Source organism: Gymnoscopelus microlampas (genome assembly GCF_963454915.1).
Source record: "Gymnoscopelus microlampas genome assembly, chromosome: 18".
Classification (NCBI taxonomy): Eukaryota; Metazoa; Chordata; class Actinopteri; order Myctophiformes; family Myctophidae; genus Gymnoscopelus; species Gymnoscopelus microlampas.
The window spans coordinates 38,210,369-38,230,481 of record NC_139955.1 but is presented as its reverse complement, the minus strand read 5'-3'; the positions used below and the strand labels follow the sequence as shown (position 1 = coordinate 38,230,481).

Here is a 20,113-nt window from a genome sequence, read left to right as displayed (position 1 = left end):
AAAAGATGTGTTTGAGTAACTTGTGAGGTTGTTACTTTCAGGCCAATGGCATTTTGACAGAGAGTTACAAAGCATTTCGACGAGAAATGATTAACATTATGTTATATTATATCTTATGTATTACTTGCAGCATGCAGTGCATAGAAACACTCAGTGGTGGAAAGTAACTATAAGTACATTTACTAAGTACTGTACTTAAGTAAAATGTTGAGGGTTTTTTACTTTACTGGAGTAAAAAATGGGCAAAAGGATAAGACGTGTAAAGAACATTCAGGTCATATTTGCCAGTATTAGCCATAGATGGATAACACTCAAGGTGGATCATGGCAGGATGCCCAGAAACCTATCTAAGGGGACGAATGACCCATTCAGTCCCGACCTTTAGTGACCTATGCAATCCTAGCCTTCCCATATATGGAGATCCCCATAGATGGAGACAACCAACCTCCCCCAAGTCTGACATCATAGAATCTCCTAGACGGCTATACATGGAGATACCTGGCATACCTAGCTCTGACATCAGAGAACCCCTCCCGGAACTCCATATATGGAGATAACCGCAACGTCCAGGACTGATGACGTCATAGTCCCATATTTGGGCATAACTGACATAGGCCGCTCCATATATGGAGATGTCTGACACTACCTGACATCGCCGTAGTGACATAATGACATTAGGGCCGCAGCCAACAGCATAAAAAGGCTTGATATGCCTCGGTAGAGGAGAGTTCCAGCAGTGACCCAGAGAGACATTAAGTCCTTACAGAGAGATAAGCATCGTAGAGAATCCAGCTGTAGTTGATTCCAATAGCCATAACATTATCAGTGTTATACAAAGGGTAAAGCTGAGCCAAAACAAGAAGAGGGTCACGTAATTCTTCAGGTCACCATTTCCCGTGTAACCCCCACTACGTTACTGTACACACGTGAAGGTCAGGGGCTGACTGAGACATTCATTCATTCATAAACTAAATACATCTGTGTTAGTGTACCATTGAGTGATGGACGGTAAAGGACCCTCCGCGGACCCCCAGCTGCAGCACTTCATAGAGATAGAGTCTCAGAAACAACGCTTCCAGCAGCTGGTTCACCAGATGACTGAAGTCTGCTGGGTAAGTAACAGCCATGGATCACAACAAGACGGGACCGTCATGGATGAACTTACACCTGGTGTTTGCACTTTCTCCATTTACGGGTCCATACATCTACATAAACGTTCAGATATCAAATGTAAAGTGCTTAGCCCATGACCACGGATGTTACAATTATGTACGGGCGCTCAGAAGTACCCCGATCTTCCGTATTGTTCAATACAAAGCATTTTAATCCGATCGGTGGCCATTGTCTCATAATAGTTATATGTATCAGCGTGCAATACACCTCCCAGCCGATAGGGTCGCGTGGTTGAAGAAAATGCAAAGAAAATGGCCACCGGTCGGATTAAAATGCTTTTTATTGAACAATAGGGAAGATGCGGGTACTTCTGAGTACCCGAACATAATTGTAACATCTGTGGCCATGGGGTAAGCACTTTATATTTGAAATCTGAACGTTAATGTAGACGTACGGGTCAAAAAGGGAGAAAGTGCGAACACTATGTTGGAGTTCATCCATGACTGTCATGTATCAGGGATACTGGGTGAGAAGAAATCTACACACAGTCCTGTCCTACACTTCTTCTTAGCAGCACAATAACAATAAGCCTTCTTACGTTGCAGATTTAAAATCACAAGTTTGAGTATAATAACAGGCTGGGCTATTTGTAAACAAAAAGAAAAGTCAAGTCAAAGTTCTACAACATTAGACATCATTCATTTTGGCCTGGTTGTGCACAAGCTAACCGGCGTTAGCACGGTTAGCTTGTTGTGCCAAGTAGATACCCAACTACTACCTTAAATCCACAACATTGTACTTAAGTACGCACGGTATACTTGAGCAAATGTACTTAGCTAATTTACACCACTGGATGTACCTACTACCTTAAATCCACAACAACAGCAGTAGTTATTACAGGCTTATGACACACTGGTGATGACCTGGCTAGGTTACATGTTGTGTAAAATAACACACTTTAAACTGTCATTGTTATTGTTAGTACTGTACTTAAGTACAATTTACTTTACTGGAGTATTTCTAATTTTCAGTACTTTTACTTCGCTACATTTATTTGAAATAATGAGTTACTAGTTACTTTGTAGATTTAGATTATTACAAAACATACATTAACCACTTCAGCCCTATATAAACGTTGGCTATTTGAAAATAGCAGATCTGCAAGTTCACAACGCGTCACATATTGTAGATCTGCTATTTTCAAAAGATTTGTATACATTTTAGACATATGACCACTTGGAAACGGGACATTCTGCATAATGAGTACATTTACTTTTGGTACTTTGACACATTTTAATACCTATACTTTTACTTGTAACCGAGTAATTTCTACAATGTGGTATTGATACTTTTACTTAAGCAAAACAAATGTGCGTACGTATTTCTTCCACCACTGGGCCTATAGGCTAAGCTAACTCTTGACTTTTCTGCATATTTTTTTCCAGGACAAATGCGTGGACAAGCCTGGCCCGAAGCTGGACTCCAGGACAGAAGTGTGTTTGGTGAACTGTGTGGAGAGATTCATCGACACCAGCCAGTTCATCCTCAACAGACTGGAGCAGACCCAGAGAGGGAGTCGGGGCTCATTCTCATCAGAAAGCATGTCAGACTAGTCTGTGCATTATAGACCCTGAGAGAAAGACTGAGGAGACACACACACACACACACACACACACACACACATACACAAGCACACAGACACTGATACATCCTAGTCAGTCGGTCGGTCGTGACAGCTCTCTGTGTGTGGTGGTGTAATTATTTTAACAACTTGGGAGTTAAAACAAAGTGTTACTTTACTTTTACAAGTGCCTCAGGTTCAACGCCATGTTATCAATGTCACAACGCTCAAGTTTCTTGGACTTATTTCCCTCCTGCCCGGCGGGACCTGGGGTCATGTTGTGTATGAATGACATTTTCATTGTGGGTCAAGTTGCAAAAGCACTTCACGTTAGTTTTCTTTCTTAAGCCGGACTGTACACAAGGAATTATGTCCCATCATCACTGATGTCACGAACCTAGGCTAACTGCTCTCTGGTAAAGGGTTCTAGGATGAAAAACAAATATCCGGGACAATGTGTGCCTCTTCTACCCAATAGTGTCAGCAGACTGTCAAGGAAGAAGAAGAGAAAAGAATGGCTAAAGGAATTGTACATATGCAATAAATAAATAAATGCCAACCGTACCCCCTGCCTATTGGTTTTGGTACATATTTGCTGACAAGGCTATACAGTTGACCACTTACTTCCATTGAACATTGAAGTGAAACATGCCATGACTCGGGTATGAGGCTGGTCTATCAGTATGCTGTTAGTATTTGTGTAAAGGTGTTGTTGAATGGGTGAAAAATAATAGTACTTTAAACCATTTAAACCGGGAACGCATATGTGTCACCACTTTAAATAATTATTTTATTCTCTATACTAATAAAAACATAGCAGATATACAAGCTCGCAGAGTGCTGTGCTACGAGCTTGTAGATCTGCTTCTTTTTTTTTTAAATCTTGAAACTTTGTGCAAATCTTTGAATATATATATATTTTTAAAGCGAACATTTTTAACTCAAATCTTTGCTTCTGGGGGATTCTACAAATTGTTGCTATATCAGTGGTCCTCAAACGTTTTTCATGTCAAGGACCCCAAAAATTATATGTATTTGTCCACGGACCCCCCCCATCTCAAAATATTTAGTTCCAGGGACGCAAAGAAGTAAAGATTTGAGTTAAAATGTATATATATATTCAAAGATGTGCACACATTTTCACAATTTATTTACAAAAATAGCAGATCTACAAGCTCATAGTGTGGCACCGATTAGCTTGTAGATCTGCTAGCCAAAGAAATCTGAAAATGACACAGTATGTGTTCCTAGTCTTAATGGTTTAAACCATGTTGCAGCACTACATAAGATATTGTGGTGAAAATATGTGAATATTTTGATGATTACCTCAAACTTGTCTTGCCACAAGACAGAGTTCAGAGTGCAATTTCCCATTGCATCTAAAAAATAGTTATTTGATTATCAATGTTTTTTTTTTTTATGACTCCCATTGTAAATATATGTCATGATTCCAGTTGGTGCCACGTACTGACCTATGAAATTAAGTCATAATTAAAGGTGATGTAAGTGATATTTCTTGTGAAAGTAGTGAGCTATATATTCTTATGATTGCTTGATAGAGTTAAGTAACAGGGTCTCCCCATCTCTTTAGTAAATTAGAAATATATGTTTAGGATAACAATGTCATCCAATCAGGAGAGTGAAATTGGAGAGACACCATTTGTGCTGAAACACTATAAAACTGAAGCTAATAAATGCATTACTGCATTACTTACTGAACAAACACTCTGTAACAATGATTAAAATCAGAATATAGAGCTTTAACCTTTTAACAAACACTTAACAAGGTAGACAATGCTGACAGTGCGTCCTTGAGGCTCATGAGGCGCGCCCCAGTGAGCCGCTAGGCGAGCGACTAACCGCACTGAGCAGTGGTGCGTCAACAAGCGCATCAGAGTGACAGAGACAAGCTGTGGTGGATGGATTAGCTTATCACTACACTCCAAATTGCACATTGTACGAGACGATGATGTGTGTGTCTGAGACTGGCTGCATGCGGAGCACATCACTTCCACAGAGACAAAGGAAGGACAGCACAGCCAATGACAATGATGGGGCATGATTTGTGAACTTACACTACTGGTGCAAAAGGCACAGACGCTTGCCAGAATGCCAGAGTTCCTGCCTTATGTGTAGGCCTGTCACAATTATTACATAATCCTCTAATCTCAATTATTTGAGATAATCGCAATTTCTTTTGCATAATAGTCATAATCGTTTCCATGTTGAAAGATTTTTTACACATTTTCAAATATTAAAAAAGCAGAAATAGTAGATCTACAAGCTTGTAGATCAGCTATTTCTTTTTTTTTTTACATGTATAAAAATGATCAAATATGTCAATAATTTCTTTGTATGTTTCATTTATTTGTCAAATCTGCCCTGTGCATTTTTTTATTACGAAGCCTAAAAGGCTTCATATGTTCCAGTGTTCAATGCCAAACACACAATTAAATCGTTAATCGCAATTATTTGAGAGACAATTAATTAATCATCAACTTAAATTGGTAATCGTGACAGCCCTACTTATGTCTTATGTGATGGAATGCTTTGTCACAACGCTCTCTTAACCACGTTCAGCCTGGCATCCCTATTTGTGGCATGTCATAGGCAAAAGAATATTTTCAAGATGATTCCAAAAGTAGTGAAAATAGACGATCTGCAAGCTCACAATGCTTCCCGATGCATTGTGTGCTTATAGATCAGCAAGACATCATCATGTTGGCAATGGCAAGACATCATCCCTGTTAATACTCCATTGCACAATGGAAGTTTAATCTTTGAACATATGGGGAAATAAAGTTGTTCATTAAGGCTAATACAAAACAGGTATTACAGTAAACAATGAGTAACGTATTCAACCTTGATCATCGGTACCAAAAGTGAACGTGAACCATATTCAGGAACTAACTAAAGCTTTTGCCTTGACCTTGGCCGCGGAACAGTTGAAAATAAAATGTGCACAATGAATGTTAAAAGTTAAAAGTGCAAAAGGAATGCATAGACAATAGGACATCTGAGTAACAGAAGGCACAGTGTGGTTTCTTTACAAGCTTTCCAGCCCTATAGGCAGTCATGATCAGACTCTAGAGATTGTACATATATCTACATACTTTCAAGTCTATACTACACACATTAACTACAATAGGGTGCTTTCACATACAGTAGACATTCAGAGAAATTGTGTTATCACATACATTATAAATCTGTCCTATACGTTTCATCATAATGATTTGGCTCTACTAATGTGACAAAAAAAAATACATCTTTGATAAATAAATAAAAACTTGAGCTTTTACAAACATTCAATTGTGCTAAAATCGCAGCTAGACAAGCTCGTCATCCAGTGTTTATTGTTTTATGTAAGGCAGATTTAGTAAACAGATTGTTTAACCCATTAAGACCTGAGGCCGATTCTACAAATGTCTTAGTTTTCTGAAAAACTATTGTTGCTATATCAGTGGTGCTCAAACTTTTTCATGCAAGCGCCACCCAAACTTTTATGCATTTGCCTGCCGACCCTCCCATCTCAAAATATTTTGTTCCAGGGACCCCCAGAAGCAAAAATTTGAGTTAAAAATGTTCGCTTTAAAAAGGATATATATTCAAGATTTGCACACATTTTCACAACTTTTCAAAAATAGCAGATATACAAGCTCGTAGCGCGGCACTCGGCTTGTATATCTGCTATTTTGGAATAGCCAAAGTGTAAAAATAATGCTTTTTTTTTTAGCTCAAATCTAAAAATACACAGATGCGTTCCCGGTCTTAATGGGTTAAGTTGGCACATGGTAAAGCTTGGCAGAGGAGAACATAAAAGGCTTTTCAGTGGCCAGACTGGCCACTGGTGGCTTTGTGCTAAGTGGTGACAAAGCCATTGTTCCTCCTCGTGGAGTTCTCCGGTGGGTACCCCCCCTTGGAGGAGGAGCCCCCTTCCCTGGGAAGTGTCATGTCATCCTCCTCGGCCTGATGATGAATCTCGTGACTGGGGAGGGCCACGTAGGCCTGGTGGTGGTGGCCCCTGGGCGGCGACGAGCCCCCCTGAGGACCCAGCTTCCTCAGGTGCAGCGGCAGCGCGTCCCAGGTGAAGGCGATGTCCTTGAAGGCGTGCAGGAGGAAGATGCCCAGGATGATGGTGAGGAAGCCGCTGATGGTCCCCACCACGCCGTCCACGCTCATGCTCAGCCACTCCTTGAAGAGGATGGCCGAGCAGGCCATGACGGAGGTGGTGAAGAACACGTAGTAGATGGGCGTGACGATGGAGGTGTTGAAGATGTCCAGCGCCTTGTTCAGGTAGCTGATCTGGATGCTGACGCAGAGCACCAGGCAGACGAGCAGCGACCAGAACAGCGGCTCGGCCAGGACGGCCGTGCCGGCGAACAGCTCCTTGATGCCGATGCCCAGGCCCTTGACGCAGGACACGGAGAGGGAGCCGATCACCGAGCAGATCAGGATGTACACCAGCACGTTCTTCTGGCCGTAGCGCGGCGCCACGCCGAAGATGAGAGCCAGGCTGCTTATCACGATGCACACAGCGAACACAATGAACCCTGGGACGAGGCACGCACCAACATGTTACAATAGGGTTGGGCAAGATCAAAATATGATATAATATATATATATGTATGTGTGTGTGTGTGTGTATATATATATATATATATATATATATATATATATATATATATATATATATATATATATATATATGTGAAAATAGGACCTGGCACCCCTATTTTGGGAATATCGTTATAGGCGAAAGCAGCATAAAATAGGGCTTAAGTGGTTCATAATATTAACATAATGACAATATATAAACCACATATGCAATCCAAAAGCGTTTTCATTGGAATTTGCAAGCAAGCAATGGAGCAATGTCAGATGAAAAGAGATGTTTGAATGGCCAGTGATCAATGTGGAGACTGGAGAGGTCATTTATTGTTGGACTTGTGGTAAATGCTCCCTTGTGAATAGAATGGTTTGATCCAAAATAGCTTCTGAATGGAAATCACTGGTGACTTGTGATAGACAGGCTTGTAAGAGAGACTGAACTTATTTCAAAGGATTGTCAGGAAGGCAAGGCAAGGCAAGGCAAAGCAAAGCAAGGCAAGACAAGGCAAGGCAAAAGTTTATTTGCATAGCACATTTCAACAAAAAGGCAATGCAATGTGCTTTACACAAAACAGCAAGCAAAGGAAACACATTATAAAAGGTCATTAGGATACAATAAAAACAGAAGAAGTAAAAAATAACAAATAAAATTACAGTGCAGAAGAGAGAAAAACCATGAAAGAGGAAAGAGGTAGACCTTTATTAATCCTACAAGGGAAATTCCGTTTTGGCTTCACCCAGCTGATCGCTGCTGGTCATTTTGATGCTTTGTTTTTGTTTTTTTAATAGTTTTTGTGAATTGTTTTGATGTTTTTCTTTTGTTTTGATGCTTTTAATTGTTTTTTGAGTTGACCATGTACAGCACTTTGGTTAGCTCGGCTGTTGTAAACGTGCTATATAAATAAAGTTTGATTTGATGATGAGTGTTTGGGGGACACGGACACTGGACGGGCTAGAGAGGCAAACTGGTGACCTTCTGATTACCAGACTCTACTCTTACCACTAAGCTACAGTCATCCCAGGAAGTTTGTCTATGGTATTTTAATCATGTTGTTACTACTTTGTTACTTATAATTTGCTTGAAATTTTAAATATGTTTTAAAGAAAAAGCACCAGACAATGGCTGTCCGGGTTTTACATGATGTGCAGAAATATTGCAAAGCAGCATAAAAACTGAAAAGTCTCCTGCGGTAACAGTGGGAGAGAGTAGTTCTGCCCGGTCCATACCTGGGTCTTTGAGCTTCTCAGCCATGGCAGTGAGGGAAGCCACCTCTTCCTCCTGGGGGGCGTGGATGACCATCACCGTGGACCCCAGGATGCACAGTAAGCAACCAATCTTTCCGTGCACATTCAGCCGCTCATTCAGGAAGTAGGAAGAGAGCACCGCACTGCGAAAACAAACAAAAACATTCATAGAGTCAGCTCTGAGGTGCAACCGATTTGCCACTCTCAGATCGGTCCAGCTTTTTTAGACACACAGATGCACAGACAGACCCTCTTATAAACGACTAGACGCATGCAGAGCCACGCCGTAAGAATGGGCACCGGCCTTTTACATTAACCCATAAAATCTGTGTCCTTTTACAATTTAGCGTTGGCTATTCAAAAAATTGCAAAAAATAAATAAATTATACGAGCTTGAACATCTGCTATTTATTTTTTTTATTTTTTTTCAAGTGTTTGAAAAATTTTGAATAATTTTGAATTACAAAAAGGTTTGAGAACTACTGATTAAGAAGAAGGCATTTGTAGAATCGGCCTCTGGTCATAATGGGTTAAATGAGAACCAAAAGATGACTGTGCATAGCACAAAAGGCAGCAGCCTTTACCCACATGAACCCTGGCTTCCCTATTCTGGAGATTTCATAACATTCTGCAGAAATAGGTGAACATTCTGCAAATATAACTGATCTGCTATTTTCACTACTTTAAAGTGTTGCCCTCCAGTTCTGTGAATGCTTGTTTTTATGTCTATGGTTGTGACTTAGCGCCCTTGTTTGGCTGCTGTTTTAAATTGAATTTGAGGCTGCTCTTTTTATGATCATTGTGTAAATGTAAATTATTGTTATTATTTTTTTTTTAAACGTTTTGTTTATTCGTTTTGTTATTTTACATACTCATAGGTAGTACAGACATTAACTGAGGCAAATAAGCAAATAAACAGAGTATCTCCAAACAGTGAGAGTAAGATATAAACAACATCCAAACAAAACAAAACAAAAAACAGACAACACTCACAAAGAAAATAATAACAGACAACAAAACAAATACACAACGTAAAATCTCCAAAAACATGTATGTATATAGAAAACAGTCCATGATCTATAAACGCTACATCGAGTTAGGCACAGGTCATTGAAAGCAATTGTACATGTCAGTGAGGTGATAAGCAGGCAAACACCAAGGGTTCATCATATATCAGATTGGATACTTCCATATATGCAGGTTACAGACTCATTCAGGTTCCGTTGGGGGATCGAGTGCAAGATTATCAACGTGCGATAGAAAAGGCTGCCATGCCTTATCGAATTTTGAGATAGAGCCACGCAATGTGTATTTAATTTTTTCTAATTTTAAAAAGTATAGTATATCACAAATCCAGCGGGAATGGGAGGGTGAATATGTTTTCTTCCAATGGGTCAAAATAAGACGTCTCGCCAACAAAGTCACAAAAGCAACAAAGTCTGATTGATATTTGGGCAGAGAAATGGTCTAAGGGAGAACGCCAAAAAGGGAGATAATAGGGGATCATGGATCTATGGGCCTCTGTAAAACATCAGAAATAGTATCAAATATAGATGACCAATAAGAGTGTAAGGAAGGACAGGTCCAAAACATATGAAAAAGATTGGCTGGAGCCTGGTGGCATCTGTAAATGTAAATTATTAATTGATTAATTGATATTAATCAATTAGTTGTATATTGCTTGTCTATTGCTTCTGATTGTTTGTTGGTTTTGATGTTTGATGATTTGTTTTTTTAAATTGTTATCTTGAATCTGTAAGAAACATCATAATTCATACTGTTATGCAATGATGTTTTAAAATAAAACTTGTACATGAAGTATATGGGGTATAAGTGGTAAAAGGGCACTGGTCAGTGTGCTTTTTGGGCCGAGCGGAGTGCTTTCAAAAGTTGAGACAGATGCGCATATGACATGGGCCGTTTTTTATCTGCTACCCGATCATGATAGATTGTGTTAAGGAAACAATGCGGCTGGCCAGGGTGAACACTGAAAATGAAAACAGTTTGCAATCATCGCTACAGCGTTGGCAGTTTGGTGTAAAGAAATAATGAAGGTGTCATATCAACAGAGCGACACATGCACATGAAGAGCAAAGGTGTGAAAGCAAGAAACTGATTGAAGACATTTACCTCACAAGCACACTCATTGCTCCCAGTGGAGTCACCAGTGTGGCAGGTGCAAATGCATACGCAGCGAAGTTAGCAGCCTCTCCAACTCCCACTGAAACGCACAGAAACAACATTAGCGTTTCAAGCATCTATAAAGGGGTCTTCTTACAGTTATGCTATAGCTGGAGAGTCTTGAGAAATTCTCCTTGTCTAGCGGAGCCTACACATGTGAAAATGTGCTCTTTTGAAGGAATGTAGCTGCTTCAAAAGGATGTTGTGGGAGTTGGGTGTTCTACTGACAAGAGCACAAGCCAAAAAATACCAAACCCACAACAAACAACCTCCCTCTCTCTTTGAAAACAAAGGCCACACTTTTAGAGAGAAGGTTAAGGCTGACAAAAATCAAACAGAGGACAGGCTTGTCACACGATTCAACACATCCGTTGAAATAAGTATTGGGGTTTATTGGTCGATTTAGTCACTTACTTGAAATAAGTCCTGCCCACCATAGCCATTCCTTCAGGTAAGCATAGCCCCCTTGACCTGTGAAACAGAATGCATGCACAGGACAGCTATAAGATGGGAAAATTACAACCTGACCCAAATATCATCAGTCTGGCCAAAACTGTATATTTGCCATTATTTGACTTTTTGGATGACACCTGCATCTGCAATGATGTAGCTGATGTGTCCTGATTTTTAATCACTTTAAACCTGGTGTGCCTGATTTGGGCATTATAGGCGAAGTTTTCCAAAACAGCCGATCTACAAGCTAACAACGCATCGCAAAGTGGCGCGTTGTGAGCTTGTAGATCGGCTATTTTTGTAACTGTTTTGAATAGGTAAGTAAAAGGTTCAATGAAATAAAGTTACTTTTTGTGTATCTTATATACTTGTTTTTTGTTCATTGTAATATTCTTTAAAAAAATATAATTAAAAGGTATTTTGTTTAATTATTATTTAAGTTAAATAGAAACTTTAATAGAGTCTAAGTTTTTCTAATAGATTTTTAACAAAATATTGTCAAAACATCAGTTATTGGTCTACACACACACACACACACACACACACACACACACACACACACACACACACACACACACACACACACACACACACACACACACACACACACACACACACACACACACACACACACACACACACACACACACACACACACACACACACACACACACACACACACACCTTTAGACCCCAACGGAGGTGTGGGTCGAAACAAGAACAAATTACAGAATAATAAGTAGGCTACATAGCACCTGAGGAAGCATAAGCGAAACGCGTTGTGCAATAAAGCAAGTCATCCTGCATTTGAGAAATGTGTGGTCCCTTTTTTTTAAGGTAATTTCTTTGTAATATATATATATATATATACTGTAAGAAGTTGAATTAAGAAGCGTATAAAGGGGATATAAAAATAACTAGAGAAAGTGCTCCTCGGAGCACAAGTCTCCGCCAGCAGACTTGTGTTGTGTCCTATCCGTCCTGTCTGTATAAGTGTCCTATCCGTCCTGTCTATGTAAGTGTCCTATCCGTCCTGTCTGTGTAAGTGTCCTGTCTGTCCTGTCTGTGTAAGTGTCCTATCCAATTGTTACAGTATCCGCCATTTCTCAGCCATTTTGTGATTATTCCTCACTTTTTATTACCTCACTTTGAAAGAGGCTAAGACTCTTTCAAAGTGACACATGTATTCATAGGCCGCTATACGTCACTAGCCAATCAGATCACACTATTTCACCGTATTGTCACGTGTCACGTGAGGCTTGACCAATGTTAGCTTGACATGTGGAAAGTGAAAACAATGTCTCCTGGCGGAGACAATAATATTATTCATTATTATTTTTATATAAGGGCTCTACTAAAAATAAAATGTTCATGCACATATTTATGGTTCTACCTTACCTGCTCTCATGGAACCTTTCCCAGCCAGTCGCAGGAGGCCCTTCTTCTTCAGGATGAAGCTGGCTCCTATGAAGAGGCTGGAGCTCACAGCCAGAGACAGGCCGATGTAGAAATCCTTGCGGCTGGCATCCATCTGAACACACCCACACAAAACATGATGAATGTTGATTGATTGAATACTTTATTATTAGACAGAAATGTAAACAGCACGGGGTACAGTCAAAATACATTTGAGCTAAAAGGATAACACAAAATGTATTATTTAAGTTAAATGTTCTCAAATAGAAACTTTAATAGAATCTAAGTTTTTCTAATAGATTTTTAACAAAATGTTGTCAAAACATCAGTTATTGGTCTACACCATAGACTGTAGGTCTACACACACACACCCACACACACGCACACGCACACACACACACACACACACACACACACACACACACACACACACCTTTAGACCCCAACGGAGGTGTGGGCCGAAGCAAGAACAAATTACAGAATAATAAGTAGGCTACATAGCCCCTGAGGAAGCATAAGCGAAACGCGTTGTGCAATAAAGCAAGTCATCCTGCATTTGAGAAATGTGTGGTCCCTTCTTTTTAAGGCAATTTCTTTGTAATATATATATATATATATATATATATATATATACCACCACTGCCACGTCCTGGGGAGTAGGGACTTTCCATTGTGGTCCTATGTATTCAATTCATCAACATAGCATAAAAAATAACACCAAAATACAATATATATCATGAACAAATATCAGTGGTGGAAAGTTTTGAGAATGTTTTACTTTACTGGAGTGTTTCCACCTTTCAATACTTCTACTCCACTACATCTCAGAGGCAAATATTATCCTTTTCTACTCAACTACAATTATTTGAAAACTTCAGTTACTAGTTACTTTGTAGATTTTGATTATCATAACAAAACATACATCAACCACTTCAGCCCTATGCATACTTAGGATATTTGAAACTGGCAGATCTACAAGTGCACGACGCGCATTGTGAGCTTGTAGATCTGTTATTTTCAAAAGATTTTTTATACATTTCAAACAAATTTTGAAAACTTGTGAAATGGAACATTCTGCATAATGAGTATGTTCTACTTTTGGTACTTTAAGTACATTTTGATACCAATACTTTTGTACTTTTACTCAAGTCAATTTTGAATTCTGGACTTTTACTTGTGACAGAGTGTTTCTACATTGGAGTATTGATACTTTTACTTAAGTAGAACATGTGAGTGCTTCTTCCATCACTGGATTCATCCTTACGATCAATAAAGGTCTATCCTATCCCTATAAAGTGGTTAATGTAGGTTTTATGATGTAATCATTTATATCTGCAGAGTAACAAGTAACTAAAGCTTTCAAATATTTGTAGTGGAGTAAAAGTACCACATTTGCCTCTGAGATGTAGTGGAGTAGAAGTAAAAGTATAGACAATTGGAAATACTCCAGTTAAGTAAAAGTACCTCAAAATGGTACTTAAGTACAGTACTTGAGTAAATGTATTTAGTTGCTTTACACCACTGCCACTGATGATACACACACACTTTTAATTTGCAAGCCATATAGCTTATAGCAGCCTCCTCCTCCTCCTCACATCACATGACAGCCTGCTTGGTTCTATGTGGTGACTTGTGGTGAGGAAACAGTCAAAAACACCACTATATAAACACGTATTTCTCCTATTAAGTGCTCAATTCTTGCATCTAAATCCGATCTAATGTGTTTATCATGTATTAAATGAATGGTGTTTACCTTTAACTCTCGCCTCAAGCCATTCGTATAGTTTCACTTCCAGCTGCCTCTGCTCTGGTGGTGCTGCTGCTGAAGCAAGCAGGCAGCTGACTGGATGCTGCCGTGACGTCACCGAGGCACTTCCTGGTGGAAACAGTTAACGGTCGCCCTCCAGTGTTGCCATGTCCGCTTATTATAAGCGACTTTGGGCTTGTTTTTCTGTAAACATGTGTTTTTTTGGGCTTATTTCTAAAGTGTAATATACAACTAAGTTTCCTAATGTTGTTTAAAACCAGTGGTTCTCAAACATTTTCATGGCAAGGACCCCCAAATGTATATGTATTTGTCCACGGCCCCCCAGCTGAAAACATTTTGTGCCATAGACCCCCCCATACAAGATTTGTGTGGCTTTGGAAAAAATGGGAGAAAAGTGTGACATGACTCCCCACAGCCCCCCAGGACTGCCCAACAAGACCCATCTATTCTCTCTCTACGCCATGAAATAAACAGCAATTTTGCCTGATGTTGCTGGGCTTAATGAGGCAGTCGGGATAGGCCTGGGAGTCATGTCACACTTTTCTCCCGTGGGAATATTCCCCAATTTTCACTTTTTTCCCAAGAATAACAATAAAAAAAGGCCAATATAATAAAGTTAGAGGGGGTTATTTTCATAGACGTGGTTGCTTATTTCTCTCGCAGAACCTGGCAACACTGGTGCTATATGGTCGGTTGGAAACCTTGTATGTGAGAATAGCCGATCTACAAGCTCGCGACCCGTTGTGAACTTGTTGCAGATGATCATCTGCCATTTTCTCTACTTTAGTGCGACACTCTTGTGTGATGAAATAGAGCAATACTTTATGAAAAGGAAAAAACAACATAAAAAGTTGAAATATATGGAGATACGAGGTTTCTGCCTGACAACGACTACTATTAAAGAAGGAGAGAACGTTTTAATTTGAGGATAATTCTTTGACAACTTTTTGATAAAAAATAATAATAACATACAAATACAATACAATACAAACAAAACAAACAAACAATACATCATTTTAAAAAAAGAAAAGAAGGAGAGATATAATTATGCTTCCGACTGCAGTGGTTTGCCTCCCACCTCCGTGGCTGTACCTTCTTTACGGAGCCTTGTTGTATACAACCCGGAAGAATAAGACCTCCCCAACCTTGACAAGAAAACACATGACAGCCGGTGTTTGCTGTATCTTTTTTCTTTCTTTCTGTCAATTAAAACAAAAATCTCAGGTACAGTTGATCACTGTTCTAACTGTCCCGGCGTTGGTGACGTTATCTGCTATATGACATCATCATCTGAAACGTCATATATGACATGAATGAGTGGATTAAACGGTGCTCATTGGACTCAGTCTAACGATGAGGACTCCATGTCTTTACATCATCAAGCAATGGAACCCTTTACAGAGACTGCAGACCTGTGCCTCCTCTCTTCCACTGAGATGCATGAGCAGCAGCAGAGATGTTAGGAGCCATTACTACATCACTACTCCTATCTTCTATGTGAACGCCTCCCCTCACATAGGACACCTGTACTCAGCTGTGACAGCTGACTGCTTGCACAGGTATAAGATACTGAGGGGCTTCAACTCAAAGTTTGCCACAGGTAAAATGTTTGTTTTCTTACATTTTTTTTAATGGAAATGGTGTGCCACATTGATTGGATCAACCTTGATCTTTGCACTCCTTACTTTGACTGCATTGTGCATCTAAAGCAGGGGTCTTCAACAGGGGGTCCGGGACCCCTAGGGCGTCCTCAGAGTTACTACAGGGGGTCCGCCAAATCTTTGTGTGATATGGTTTTATTTTATTACATTAACCACTTGAACCCTACCATCCCTTTTCTGAGGAGAACTTTTAGCCAAAAATAGCAGATCTACAAGCTCACAACGCCTCGCAGCACGAGGCGTTGTGAGCTTGTAGATCTGCATATTTGAAATCTGAACGTTCATGCAGATGTACGGGTTGTAAATGTAGGAAGAAAAAAAAAACAGGAACAAGTAGTGCCATGATTACTGTCATGATATGACAGTCATGTTTCAGGGCTACTAAAGTCGGTGACTATTAGTCTATTGGACTATTATAATAATCTTTAAAAGAATATTCTACTTCGTGATAAAAAAAACTGCTCACAATAATCGTATCGCAGAGATTTTAATTTATCATGAAATTGTCCTACACACTAGGATGAATTAGCTTTTGTTGAGCTGCAAATTCAGTCCCACTTAGACCCTCTATAGTTGATAAAACAGCACATTTGGTACGTTCTTATTTCACTCTACACACAAATCGACGGTGAATGTTCACCCCGGAATAGGAATGATGGGGGTTCAAGTGGTTAACAAAAGTGGCGTTTTAAGCATATCTTGATTATCGTGATGATGATATCGTTAATTGCAATAATGTTTGCCCCAATAATCGTGACACATATTTTTCATAATATGGTCCCATCCCTAGTATGCTAGTAGTAGTATGTAATCACAATGCACAGCATCGTTAATGTTTCTTACCTTGTGTTTCAGGCACAGATGAACACGGCCTGAAGATCCAGCAGGCTGCTGATGCTGCAGGGAAAGACCCCCTGAGCTTCTGCACGGATGTGTCCGAGAGATTCAAGCACCTCTTCAGGAGCTGTGACGTCCAGTACACAGACTACATCCGAACCACAGAAGAGAGACACCTGCGTGCTGTGGAGCACTTTTGGTCGCTGCTGAAGAGCAAAGGACTCATCTACAAGGGGATCTATGAAGGCTGGTACTCCACGCAGGACGAGAGCTTCCTCACGCCGTTGCAGGTCGGAGACGCTGTGGACTCCTCTGGGGAAAAGATCAACATATCCCTGGAGAGCGGACACAAGGTGAATAATGTCAGATTCCGGTCATTTGAGACTAATGAATGTGATGCAGGCGTAGATATAGCTCCAATCGGAACCTCTCCCTCCGCTGTAAAGCTCTGAGATGAGGTCCCACGTAGCTCAGTGCCTGTGTGGGGGGGTGACATCGGCGATGCATGATTCTTACCCTTTTCTGCACATCGTATCCAAAATATAAAGGTATTCTGCCCTGCTCTCAGATATTTACACTTTTAGCGTAAAGGAAAATCTAACTGACGGGTTGAAACAAGCGTTTAAATCGCTTATTTAGTCAGCCTGTGGCCATGTTTTCCCAATGCAATCTTACGGGAGCAGTACTGCGCATGCGGGGGGGGTTGACTAACCACAGGTTGACATTATAATCGATTTAAACGCTTGTTTCAAAACGTCGCTTCGAGTTTCTTTTCCGCTAAAAGTTAAAACATCTGAGATCAGGGCAGAATACTTTTTGGATACGATGTGCAGAAAAGGGTAAGAATCATGCAGAGTGAAAAATATTCGCCGATGTCACCCCCCCACAGGCACCGAGCTGTGTAGGACCTCATCTCGGAGCTATATAGCGGAGGGATAGGTTCTAAATGGGCCTAGCGTAGTAGATATAGTCCATAAGCAAGACTCCAAATGAGACTTGTGGCATGTGCCACTCACGTGGAAATACAATGAATTCTCGCTACTTTGTTACAGGTGGAGTGGATGAAGGAGGAGAACTATATGTTTCGTCTGTCTGATTTCCGCTCCCAGCTGCTAAACTGGCTGAATGGGAACCCCAGCGCTGTGCAGCCTAAACGCTTCCACCACGCAGTTGTCCAGTGGCTCCAGGAGGACCTTCCCGACTTGTCGGTGTCCCGCCAGAGAGACCGTCTACAGTGGGGTATCCCGGTCCCGGGCGACCCGGATCACACCATCTATGTGTGGCTGGACGCTCTGGTCAACTACCTCACGGTAGCTGGCTATCCAGACCAATATGAACAGTGGTGGAACGCTGTCCACCACGTTGTAGGAAAGGACATCCTAAAATTTCACGCCATTTACTGGCCAGCTTTCCTTCTTGGCGCTGGTCTGCCGCTGCCACAGACGATACACGTGCACTCCCATTGGACAGTAGGGGGCAAGAAGATGTCCAAAAGCGTGGGGAATGTCGTAGACCCCCTTGAAAGGTCACAGAGATTCACGACCGATGGAGTTAGGTACTTTCTTCTCCGTCAGGGTGTCCCGGACTCGGACTGCGACTACTACGATGACAAAGTGGTCAAGCTGCTGAACGCGGAGCTTGCGGACTCTCTGGGTGGTCTTCTGAACCGCTGCACGGCTCCCTCGCTCAACCCAGCTCAGCGTTACCCCCTCTTCTGCTCCGACGCGTTCCCCAGTCAACAGAACGCGAGCGCCACATGCAGGGCTGTGGCCGAAGACTACCGCATGCTTGATGCTGTGAAGGGTCTCCCGGCTGTTGTGGAGCAGCACTACGAAAGCATGCACGTGTACAAAGCTCTGGAGGCGATCAGTAGCTGTGTGAGGCTGACCCATGGCTTCGTTCAGCGCCACACACCGTGGAAGTTGGACAGAGACGAGGGCGAAGACCAGCGTTGGTTGGACACCATCATCCACGTGACCTTTGAGTGCTTGCGGATGTACGGCGTTCTCCTGCAGCCCGTAGTGCCCAAGACTGCCGACAAGCTGCTGTCCAGACTAGGCGTAGGAGCGGAAGAGAGGAGCTGGGCTGCTCTGAACTTTCTGCCAAAATATGGCGGTATGGACTGTCCCTTTGAAGGGAGAACGTTAGGTCCTGACACAGGAGTGTTGTTTAGGAGATTGGAGAGACCACACACGGAAAAAGAGAAATCTAAGAAAAGCTGATAAGGCTGGCATAAACCTTTTTGTAAAGTTTTATGACTATACTATTCAGTGATTGTGATGCAGTGAATAAAGGCTGATCAAACGTTTAATGTTTATCATGAATTCTGATCAAGTATATTTATTTACCAGTACTTAGTTATGTTTTTATTCTGACACGTCTATGTTCCTGAATGTAGAGTTGTTTCTGACATGTCATCACCACTTCCATCAGGACAAAATGATGTGTGTCCATTACTGTCATGGAGCGGTTTGTTTTCTGTTCAAAATACCTCAGGTTACAGTGAGTCACTTGTTACAAACTTGCTTCTAACTACTCAGTGTCCAGTCCATACTTAAAATATTAGGCCTTTAGCTGATGTTCTTAAGACAAACATTACATCATTTCAAATGAGAAACGTGCAGTAGAATGAGCTGACATTCCTAGATCACACAAGCTCAAGAAGTGTAGCGCACAGCTGAGGAGAAAGGGTAGTGGGAAAGTCCACAACAACTTTATATTATTGCTTCAGTTGGATGAGTACCAGTTACCCCAAAATGCGTTTTTTCAGGAACTAATGAATTCTTGGTCTGGATCTAAATGCACCTAAAATCCATTTTAAGGCCACATGCATCACAAAATGTGATACGCGTATCTCTGCTGTCGGGCAGAAACCAGCTAACTCCAAAAACAAAACAAAAAGTGGAGTTAGGTGGTTTTGTCCATCATTGATGCTTCTGTGTGAAGCTGTAGTATGATCAGATCAGTTAGGGAGTACATTTAGGAAGAAACAAAAAGTTATTATATGGAGATAAGAGGTTTCTGCCCGACAACAACGATATACAATGATATCATGATATGTGTATATATTATAGTGATGGTTTATATAGTGATCTGTATATACACATATGTGTATATATTATAGTGATGTTGCTGTAAGGGAGAATCCTTGTCAATGAATTGATTAACTCATTAATTAATTTGTGAATTAAAGCCTGTTCAAGAAAGTAG

General features: G+C 40.8%; 3 protein-coding genes across 3 annotated transcripts; 2 read left to right on the top strand and 1 right to left on the bottom strand.

Annotated features, from left to right (window-relative positions):
* Positions 1-909: 909 nt before the first annotated feature.
* On the top strand, positions 910-4,309 carry timm8a (translocase of inner mitochondrial membrane 8 homolog A (yeast)). The gene is made up of 2 exons (XM_084085678.1): positions 910-1,112; positions 2,559-4,309. The coding sequence occupies exons 1-2, from the start codon at positions 1,002-1,004 to the stop codon at positions 2,724-2,726; spliced, it is 279 nt and encodes a 92-aa protein (XP_083941804.1). The 5' UTR covers positions 910-1,001; the 3' UTR covers positions 2,727-4,309.
* Positions 4,310-5,475: 1,166 nt separating this feature from the next.
* LOC311033557 (magnesium transporter NIPA2) lies at positions 5,476-14,477 on the bottom strand. The gene is made up of 6 exons (XM_084041124.1): positions 14,391-14,477; positions 12,620-12,752; positions 11,183-11,239; positions 10,718-10,808; positions 8,570-8,730; positions 5,476-7,284 (listed from the first exon to the last, which is right to left on the bottom strand). Exons 2-6 carry the CDS (start codon positions 12,750-12,752, stop codon positions 6,593-6,595), a joined length of 1,134 nt encoding a protein of 377 aa, XP_083897250.1. The 5' UTR covers positions 14,391-14,477; the 3' UTR covers positions 5,476-6,592.
* A 1,079-nt stretch (positions 14,478-15,556) lies between these two features.
* mars2 (methionyl-tRNA synthetase 2, mitochondrial) lies at positions 15,557-19,184 on the top strand. Its single transcript, XM_084041191.1, has 3 exons — positions 15,557-16,005; positions 16,922-17,256; positions 17,956-19,184. Exons 1-3 carry the CDS (start codon positions 15,759-15,761, stop codon positions 19,123-19,125), a joined length of 1,752 nt encoding a protein of 583 aa, XP_083897317.1. The 5' UTR covers positions 15,557-15,758; the 3' UTR covers positions 19,126-19,184.
* Positions 19,185-20,113: the final 929 nt, after the last annotated feature.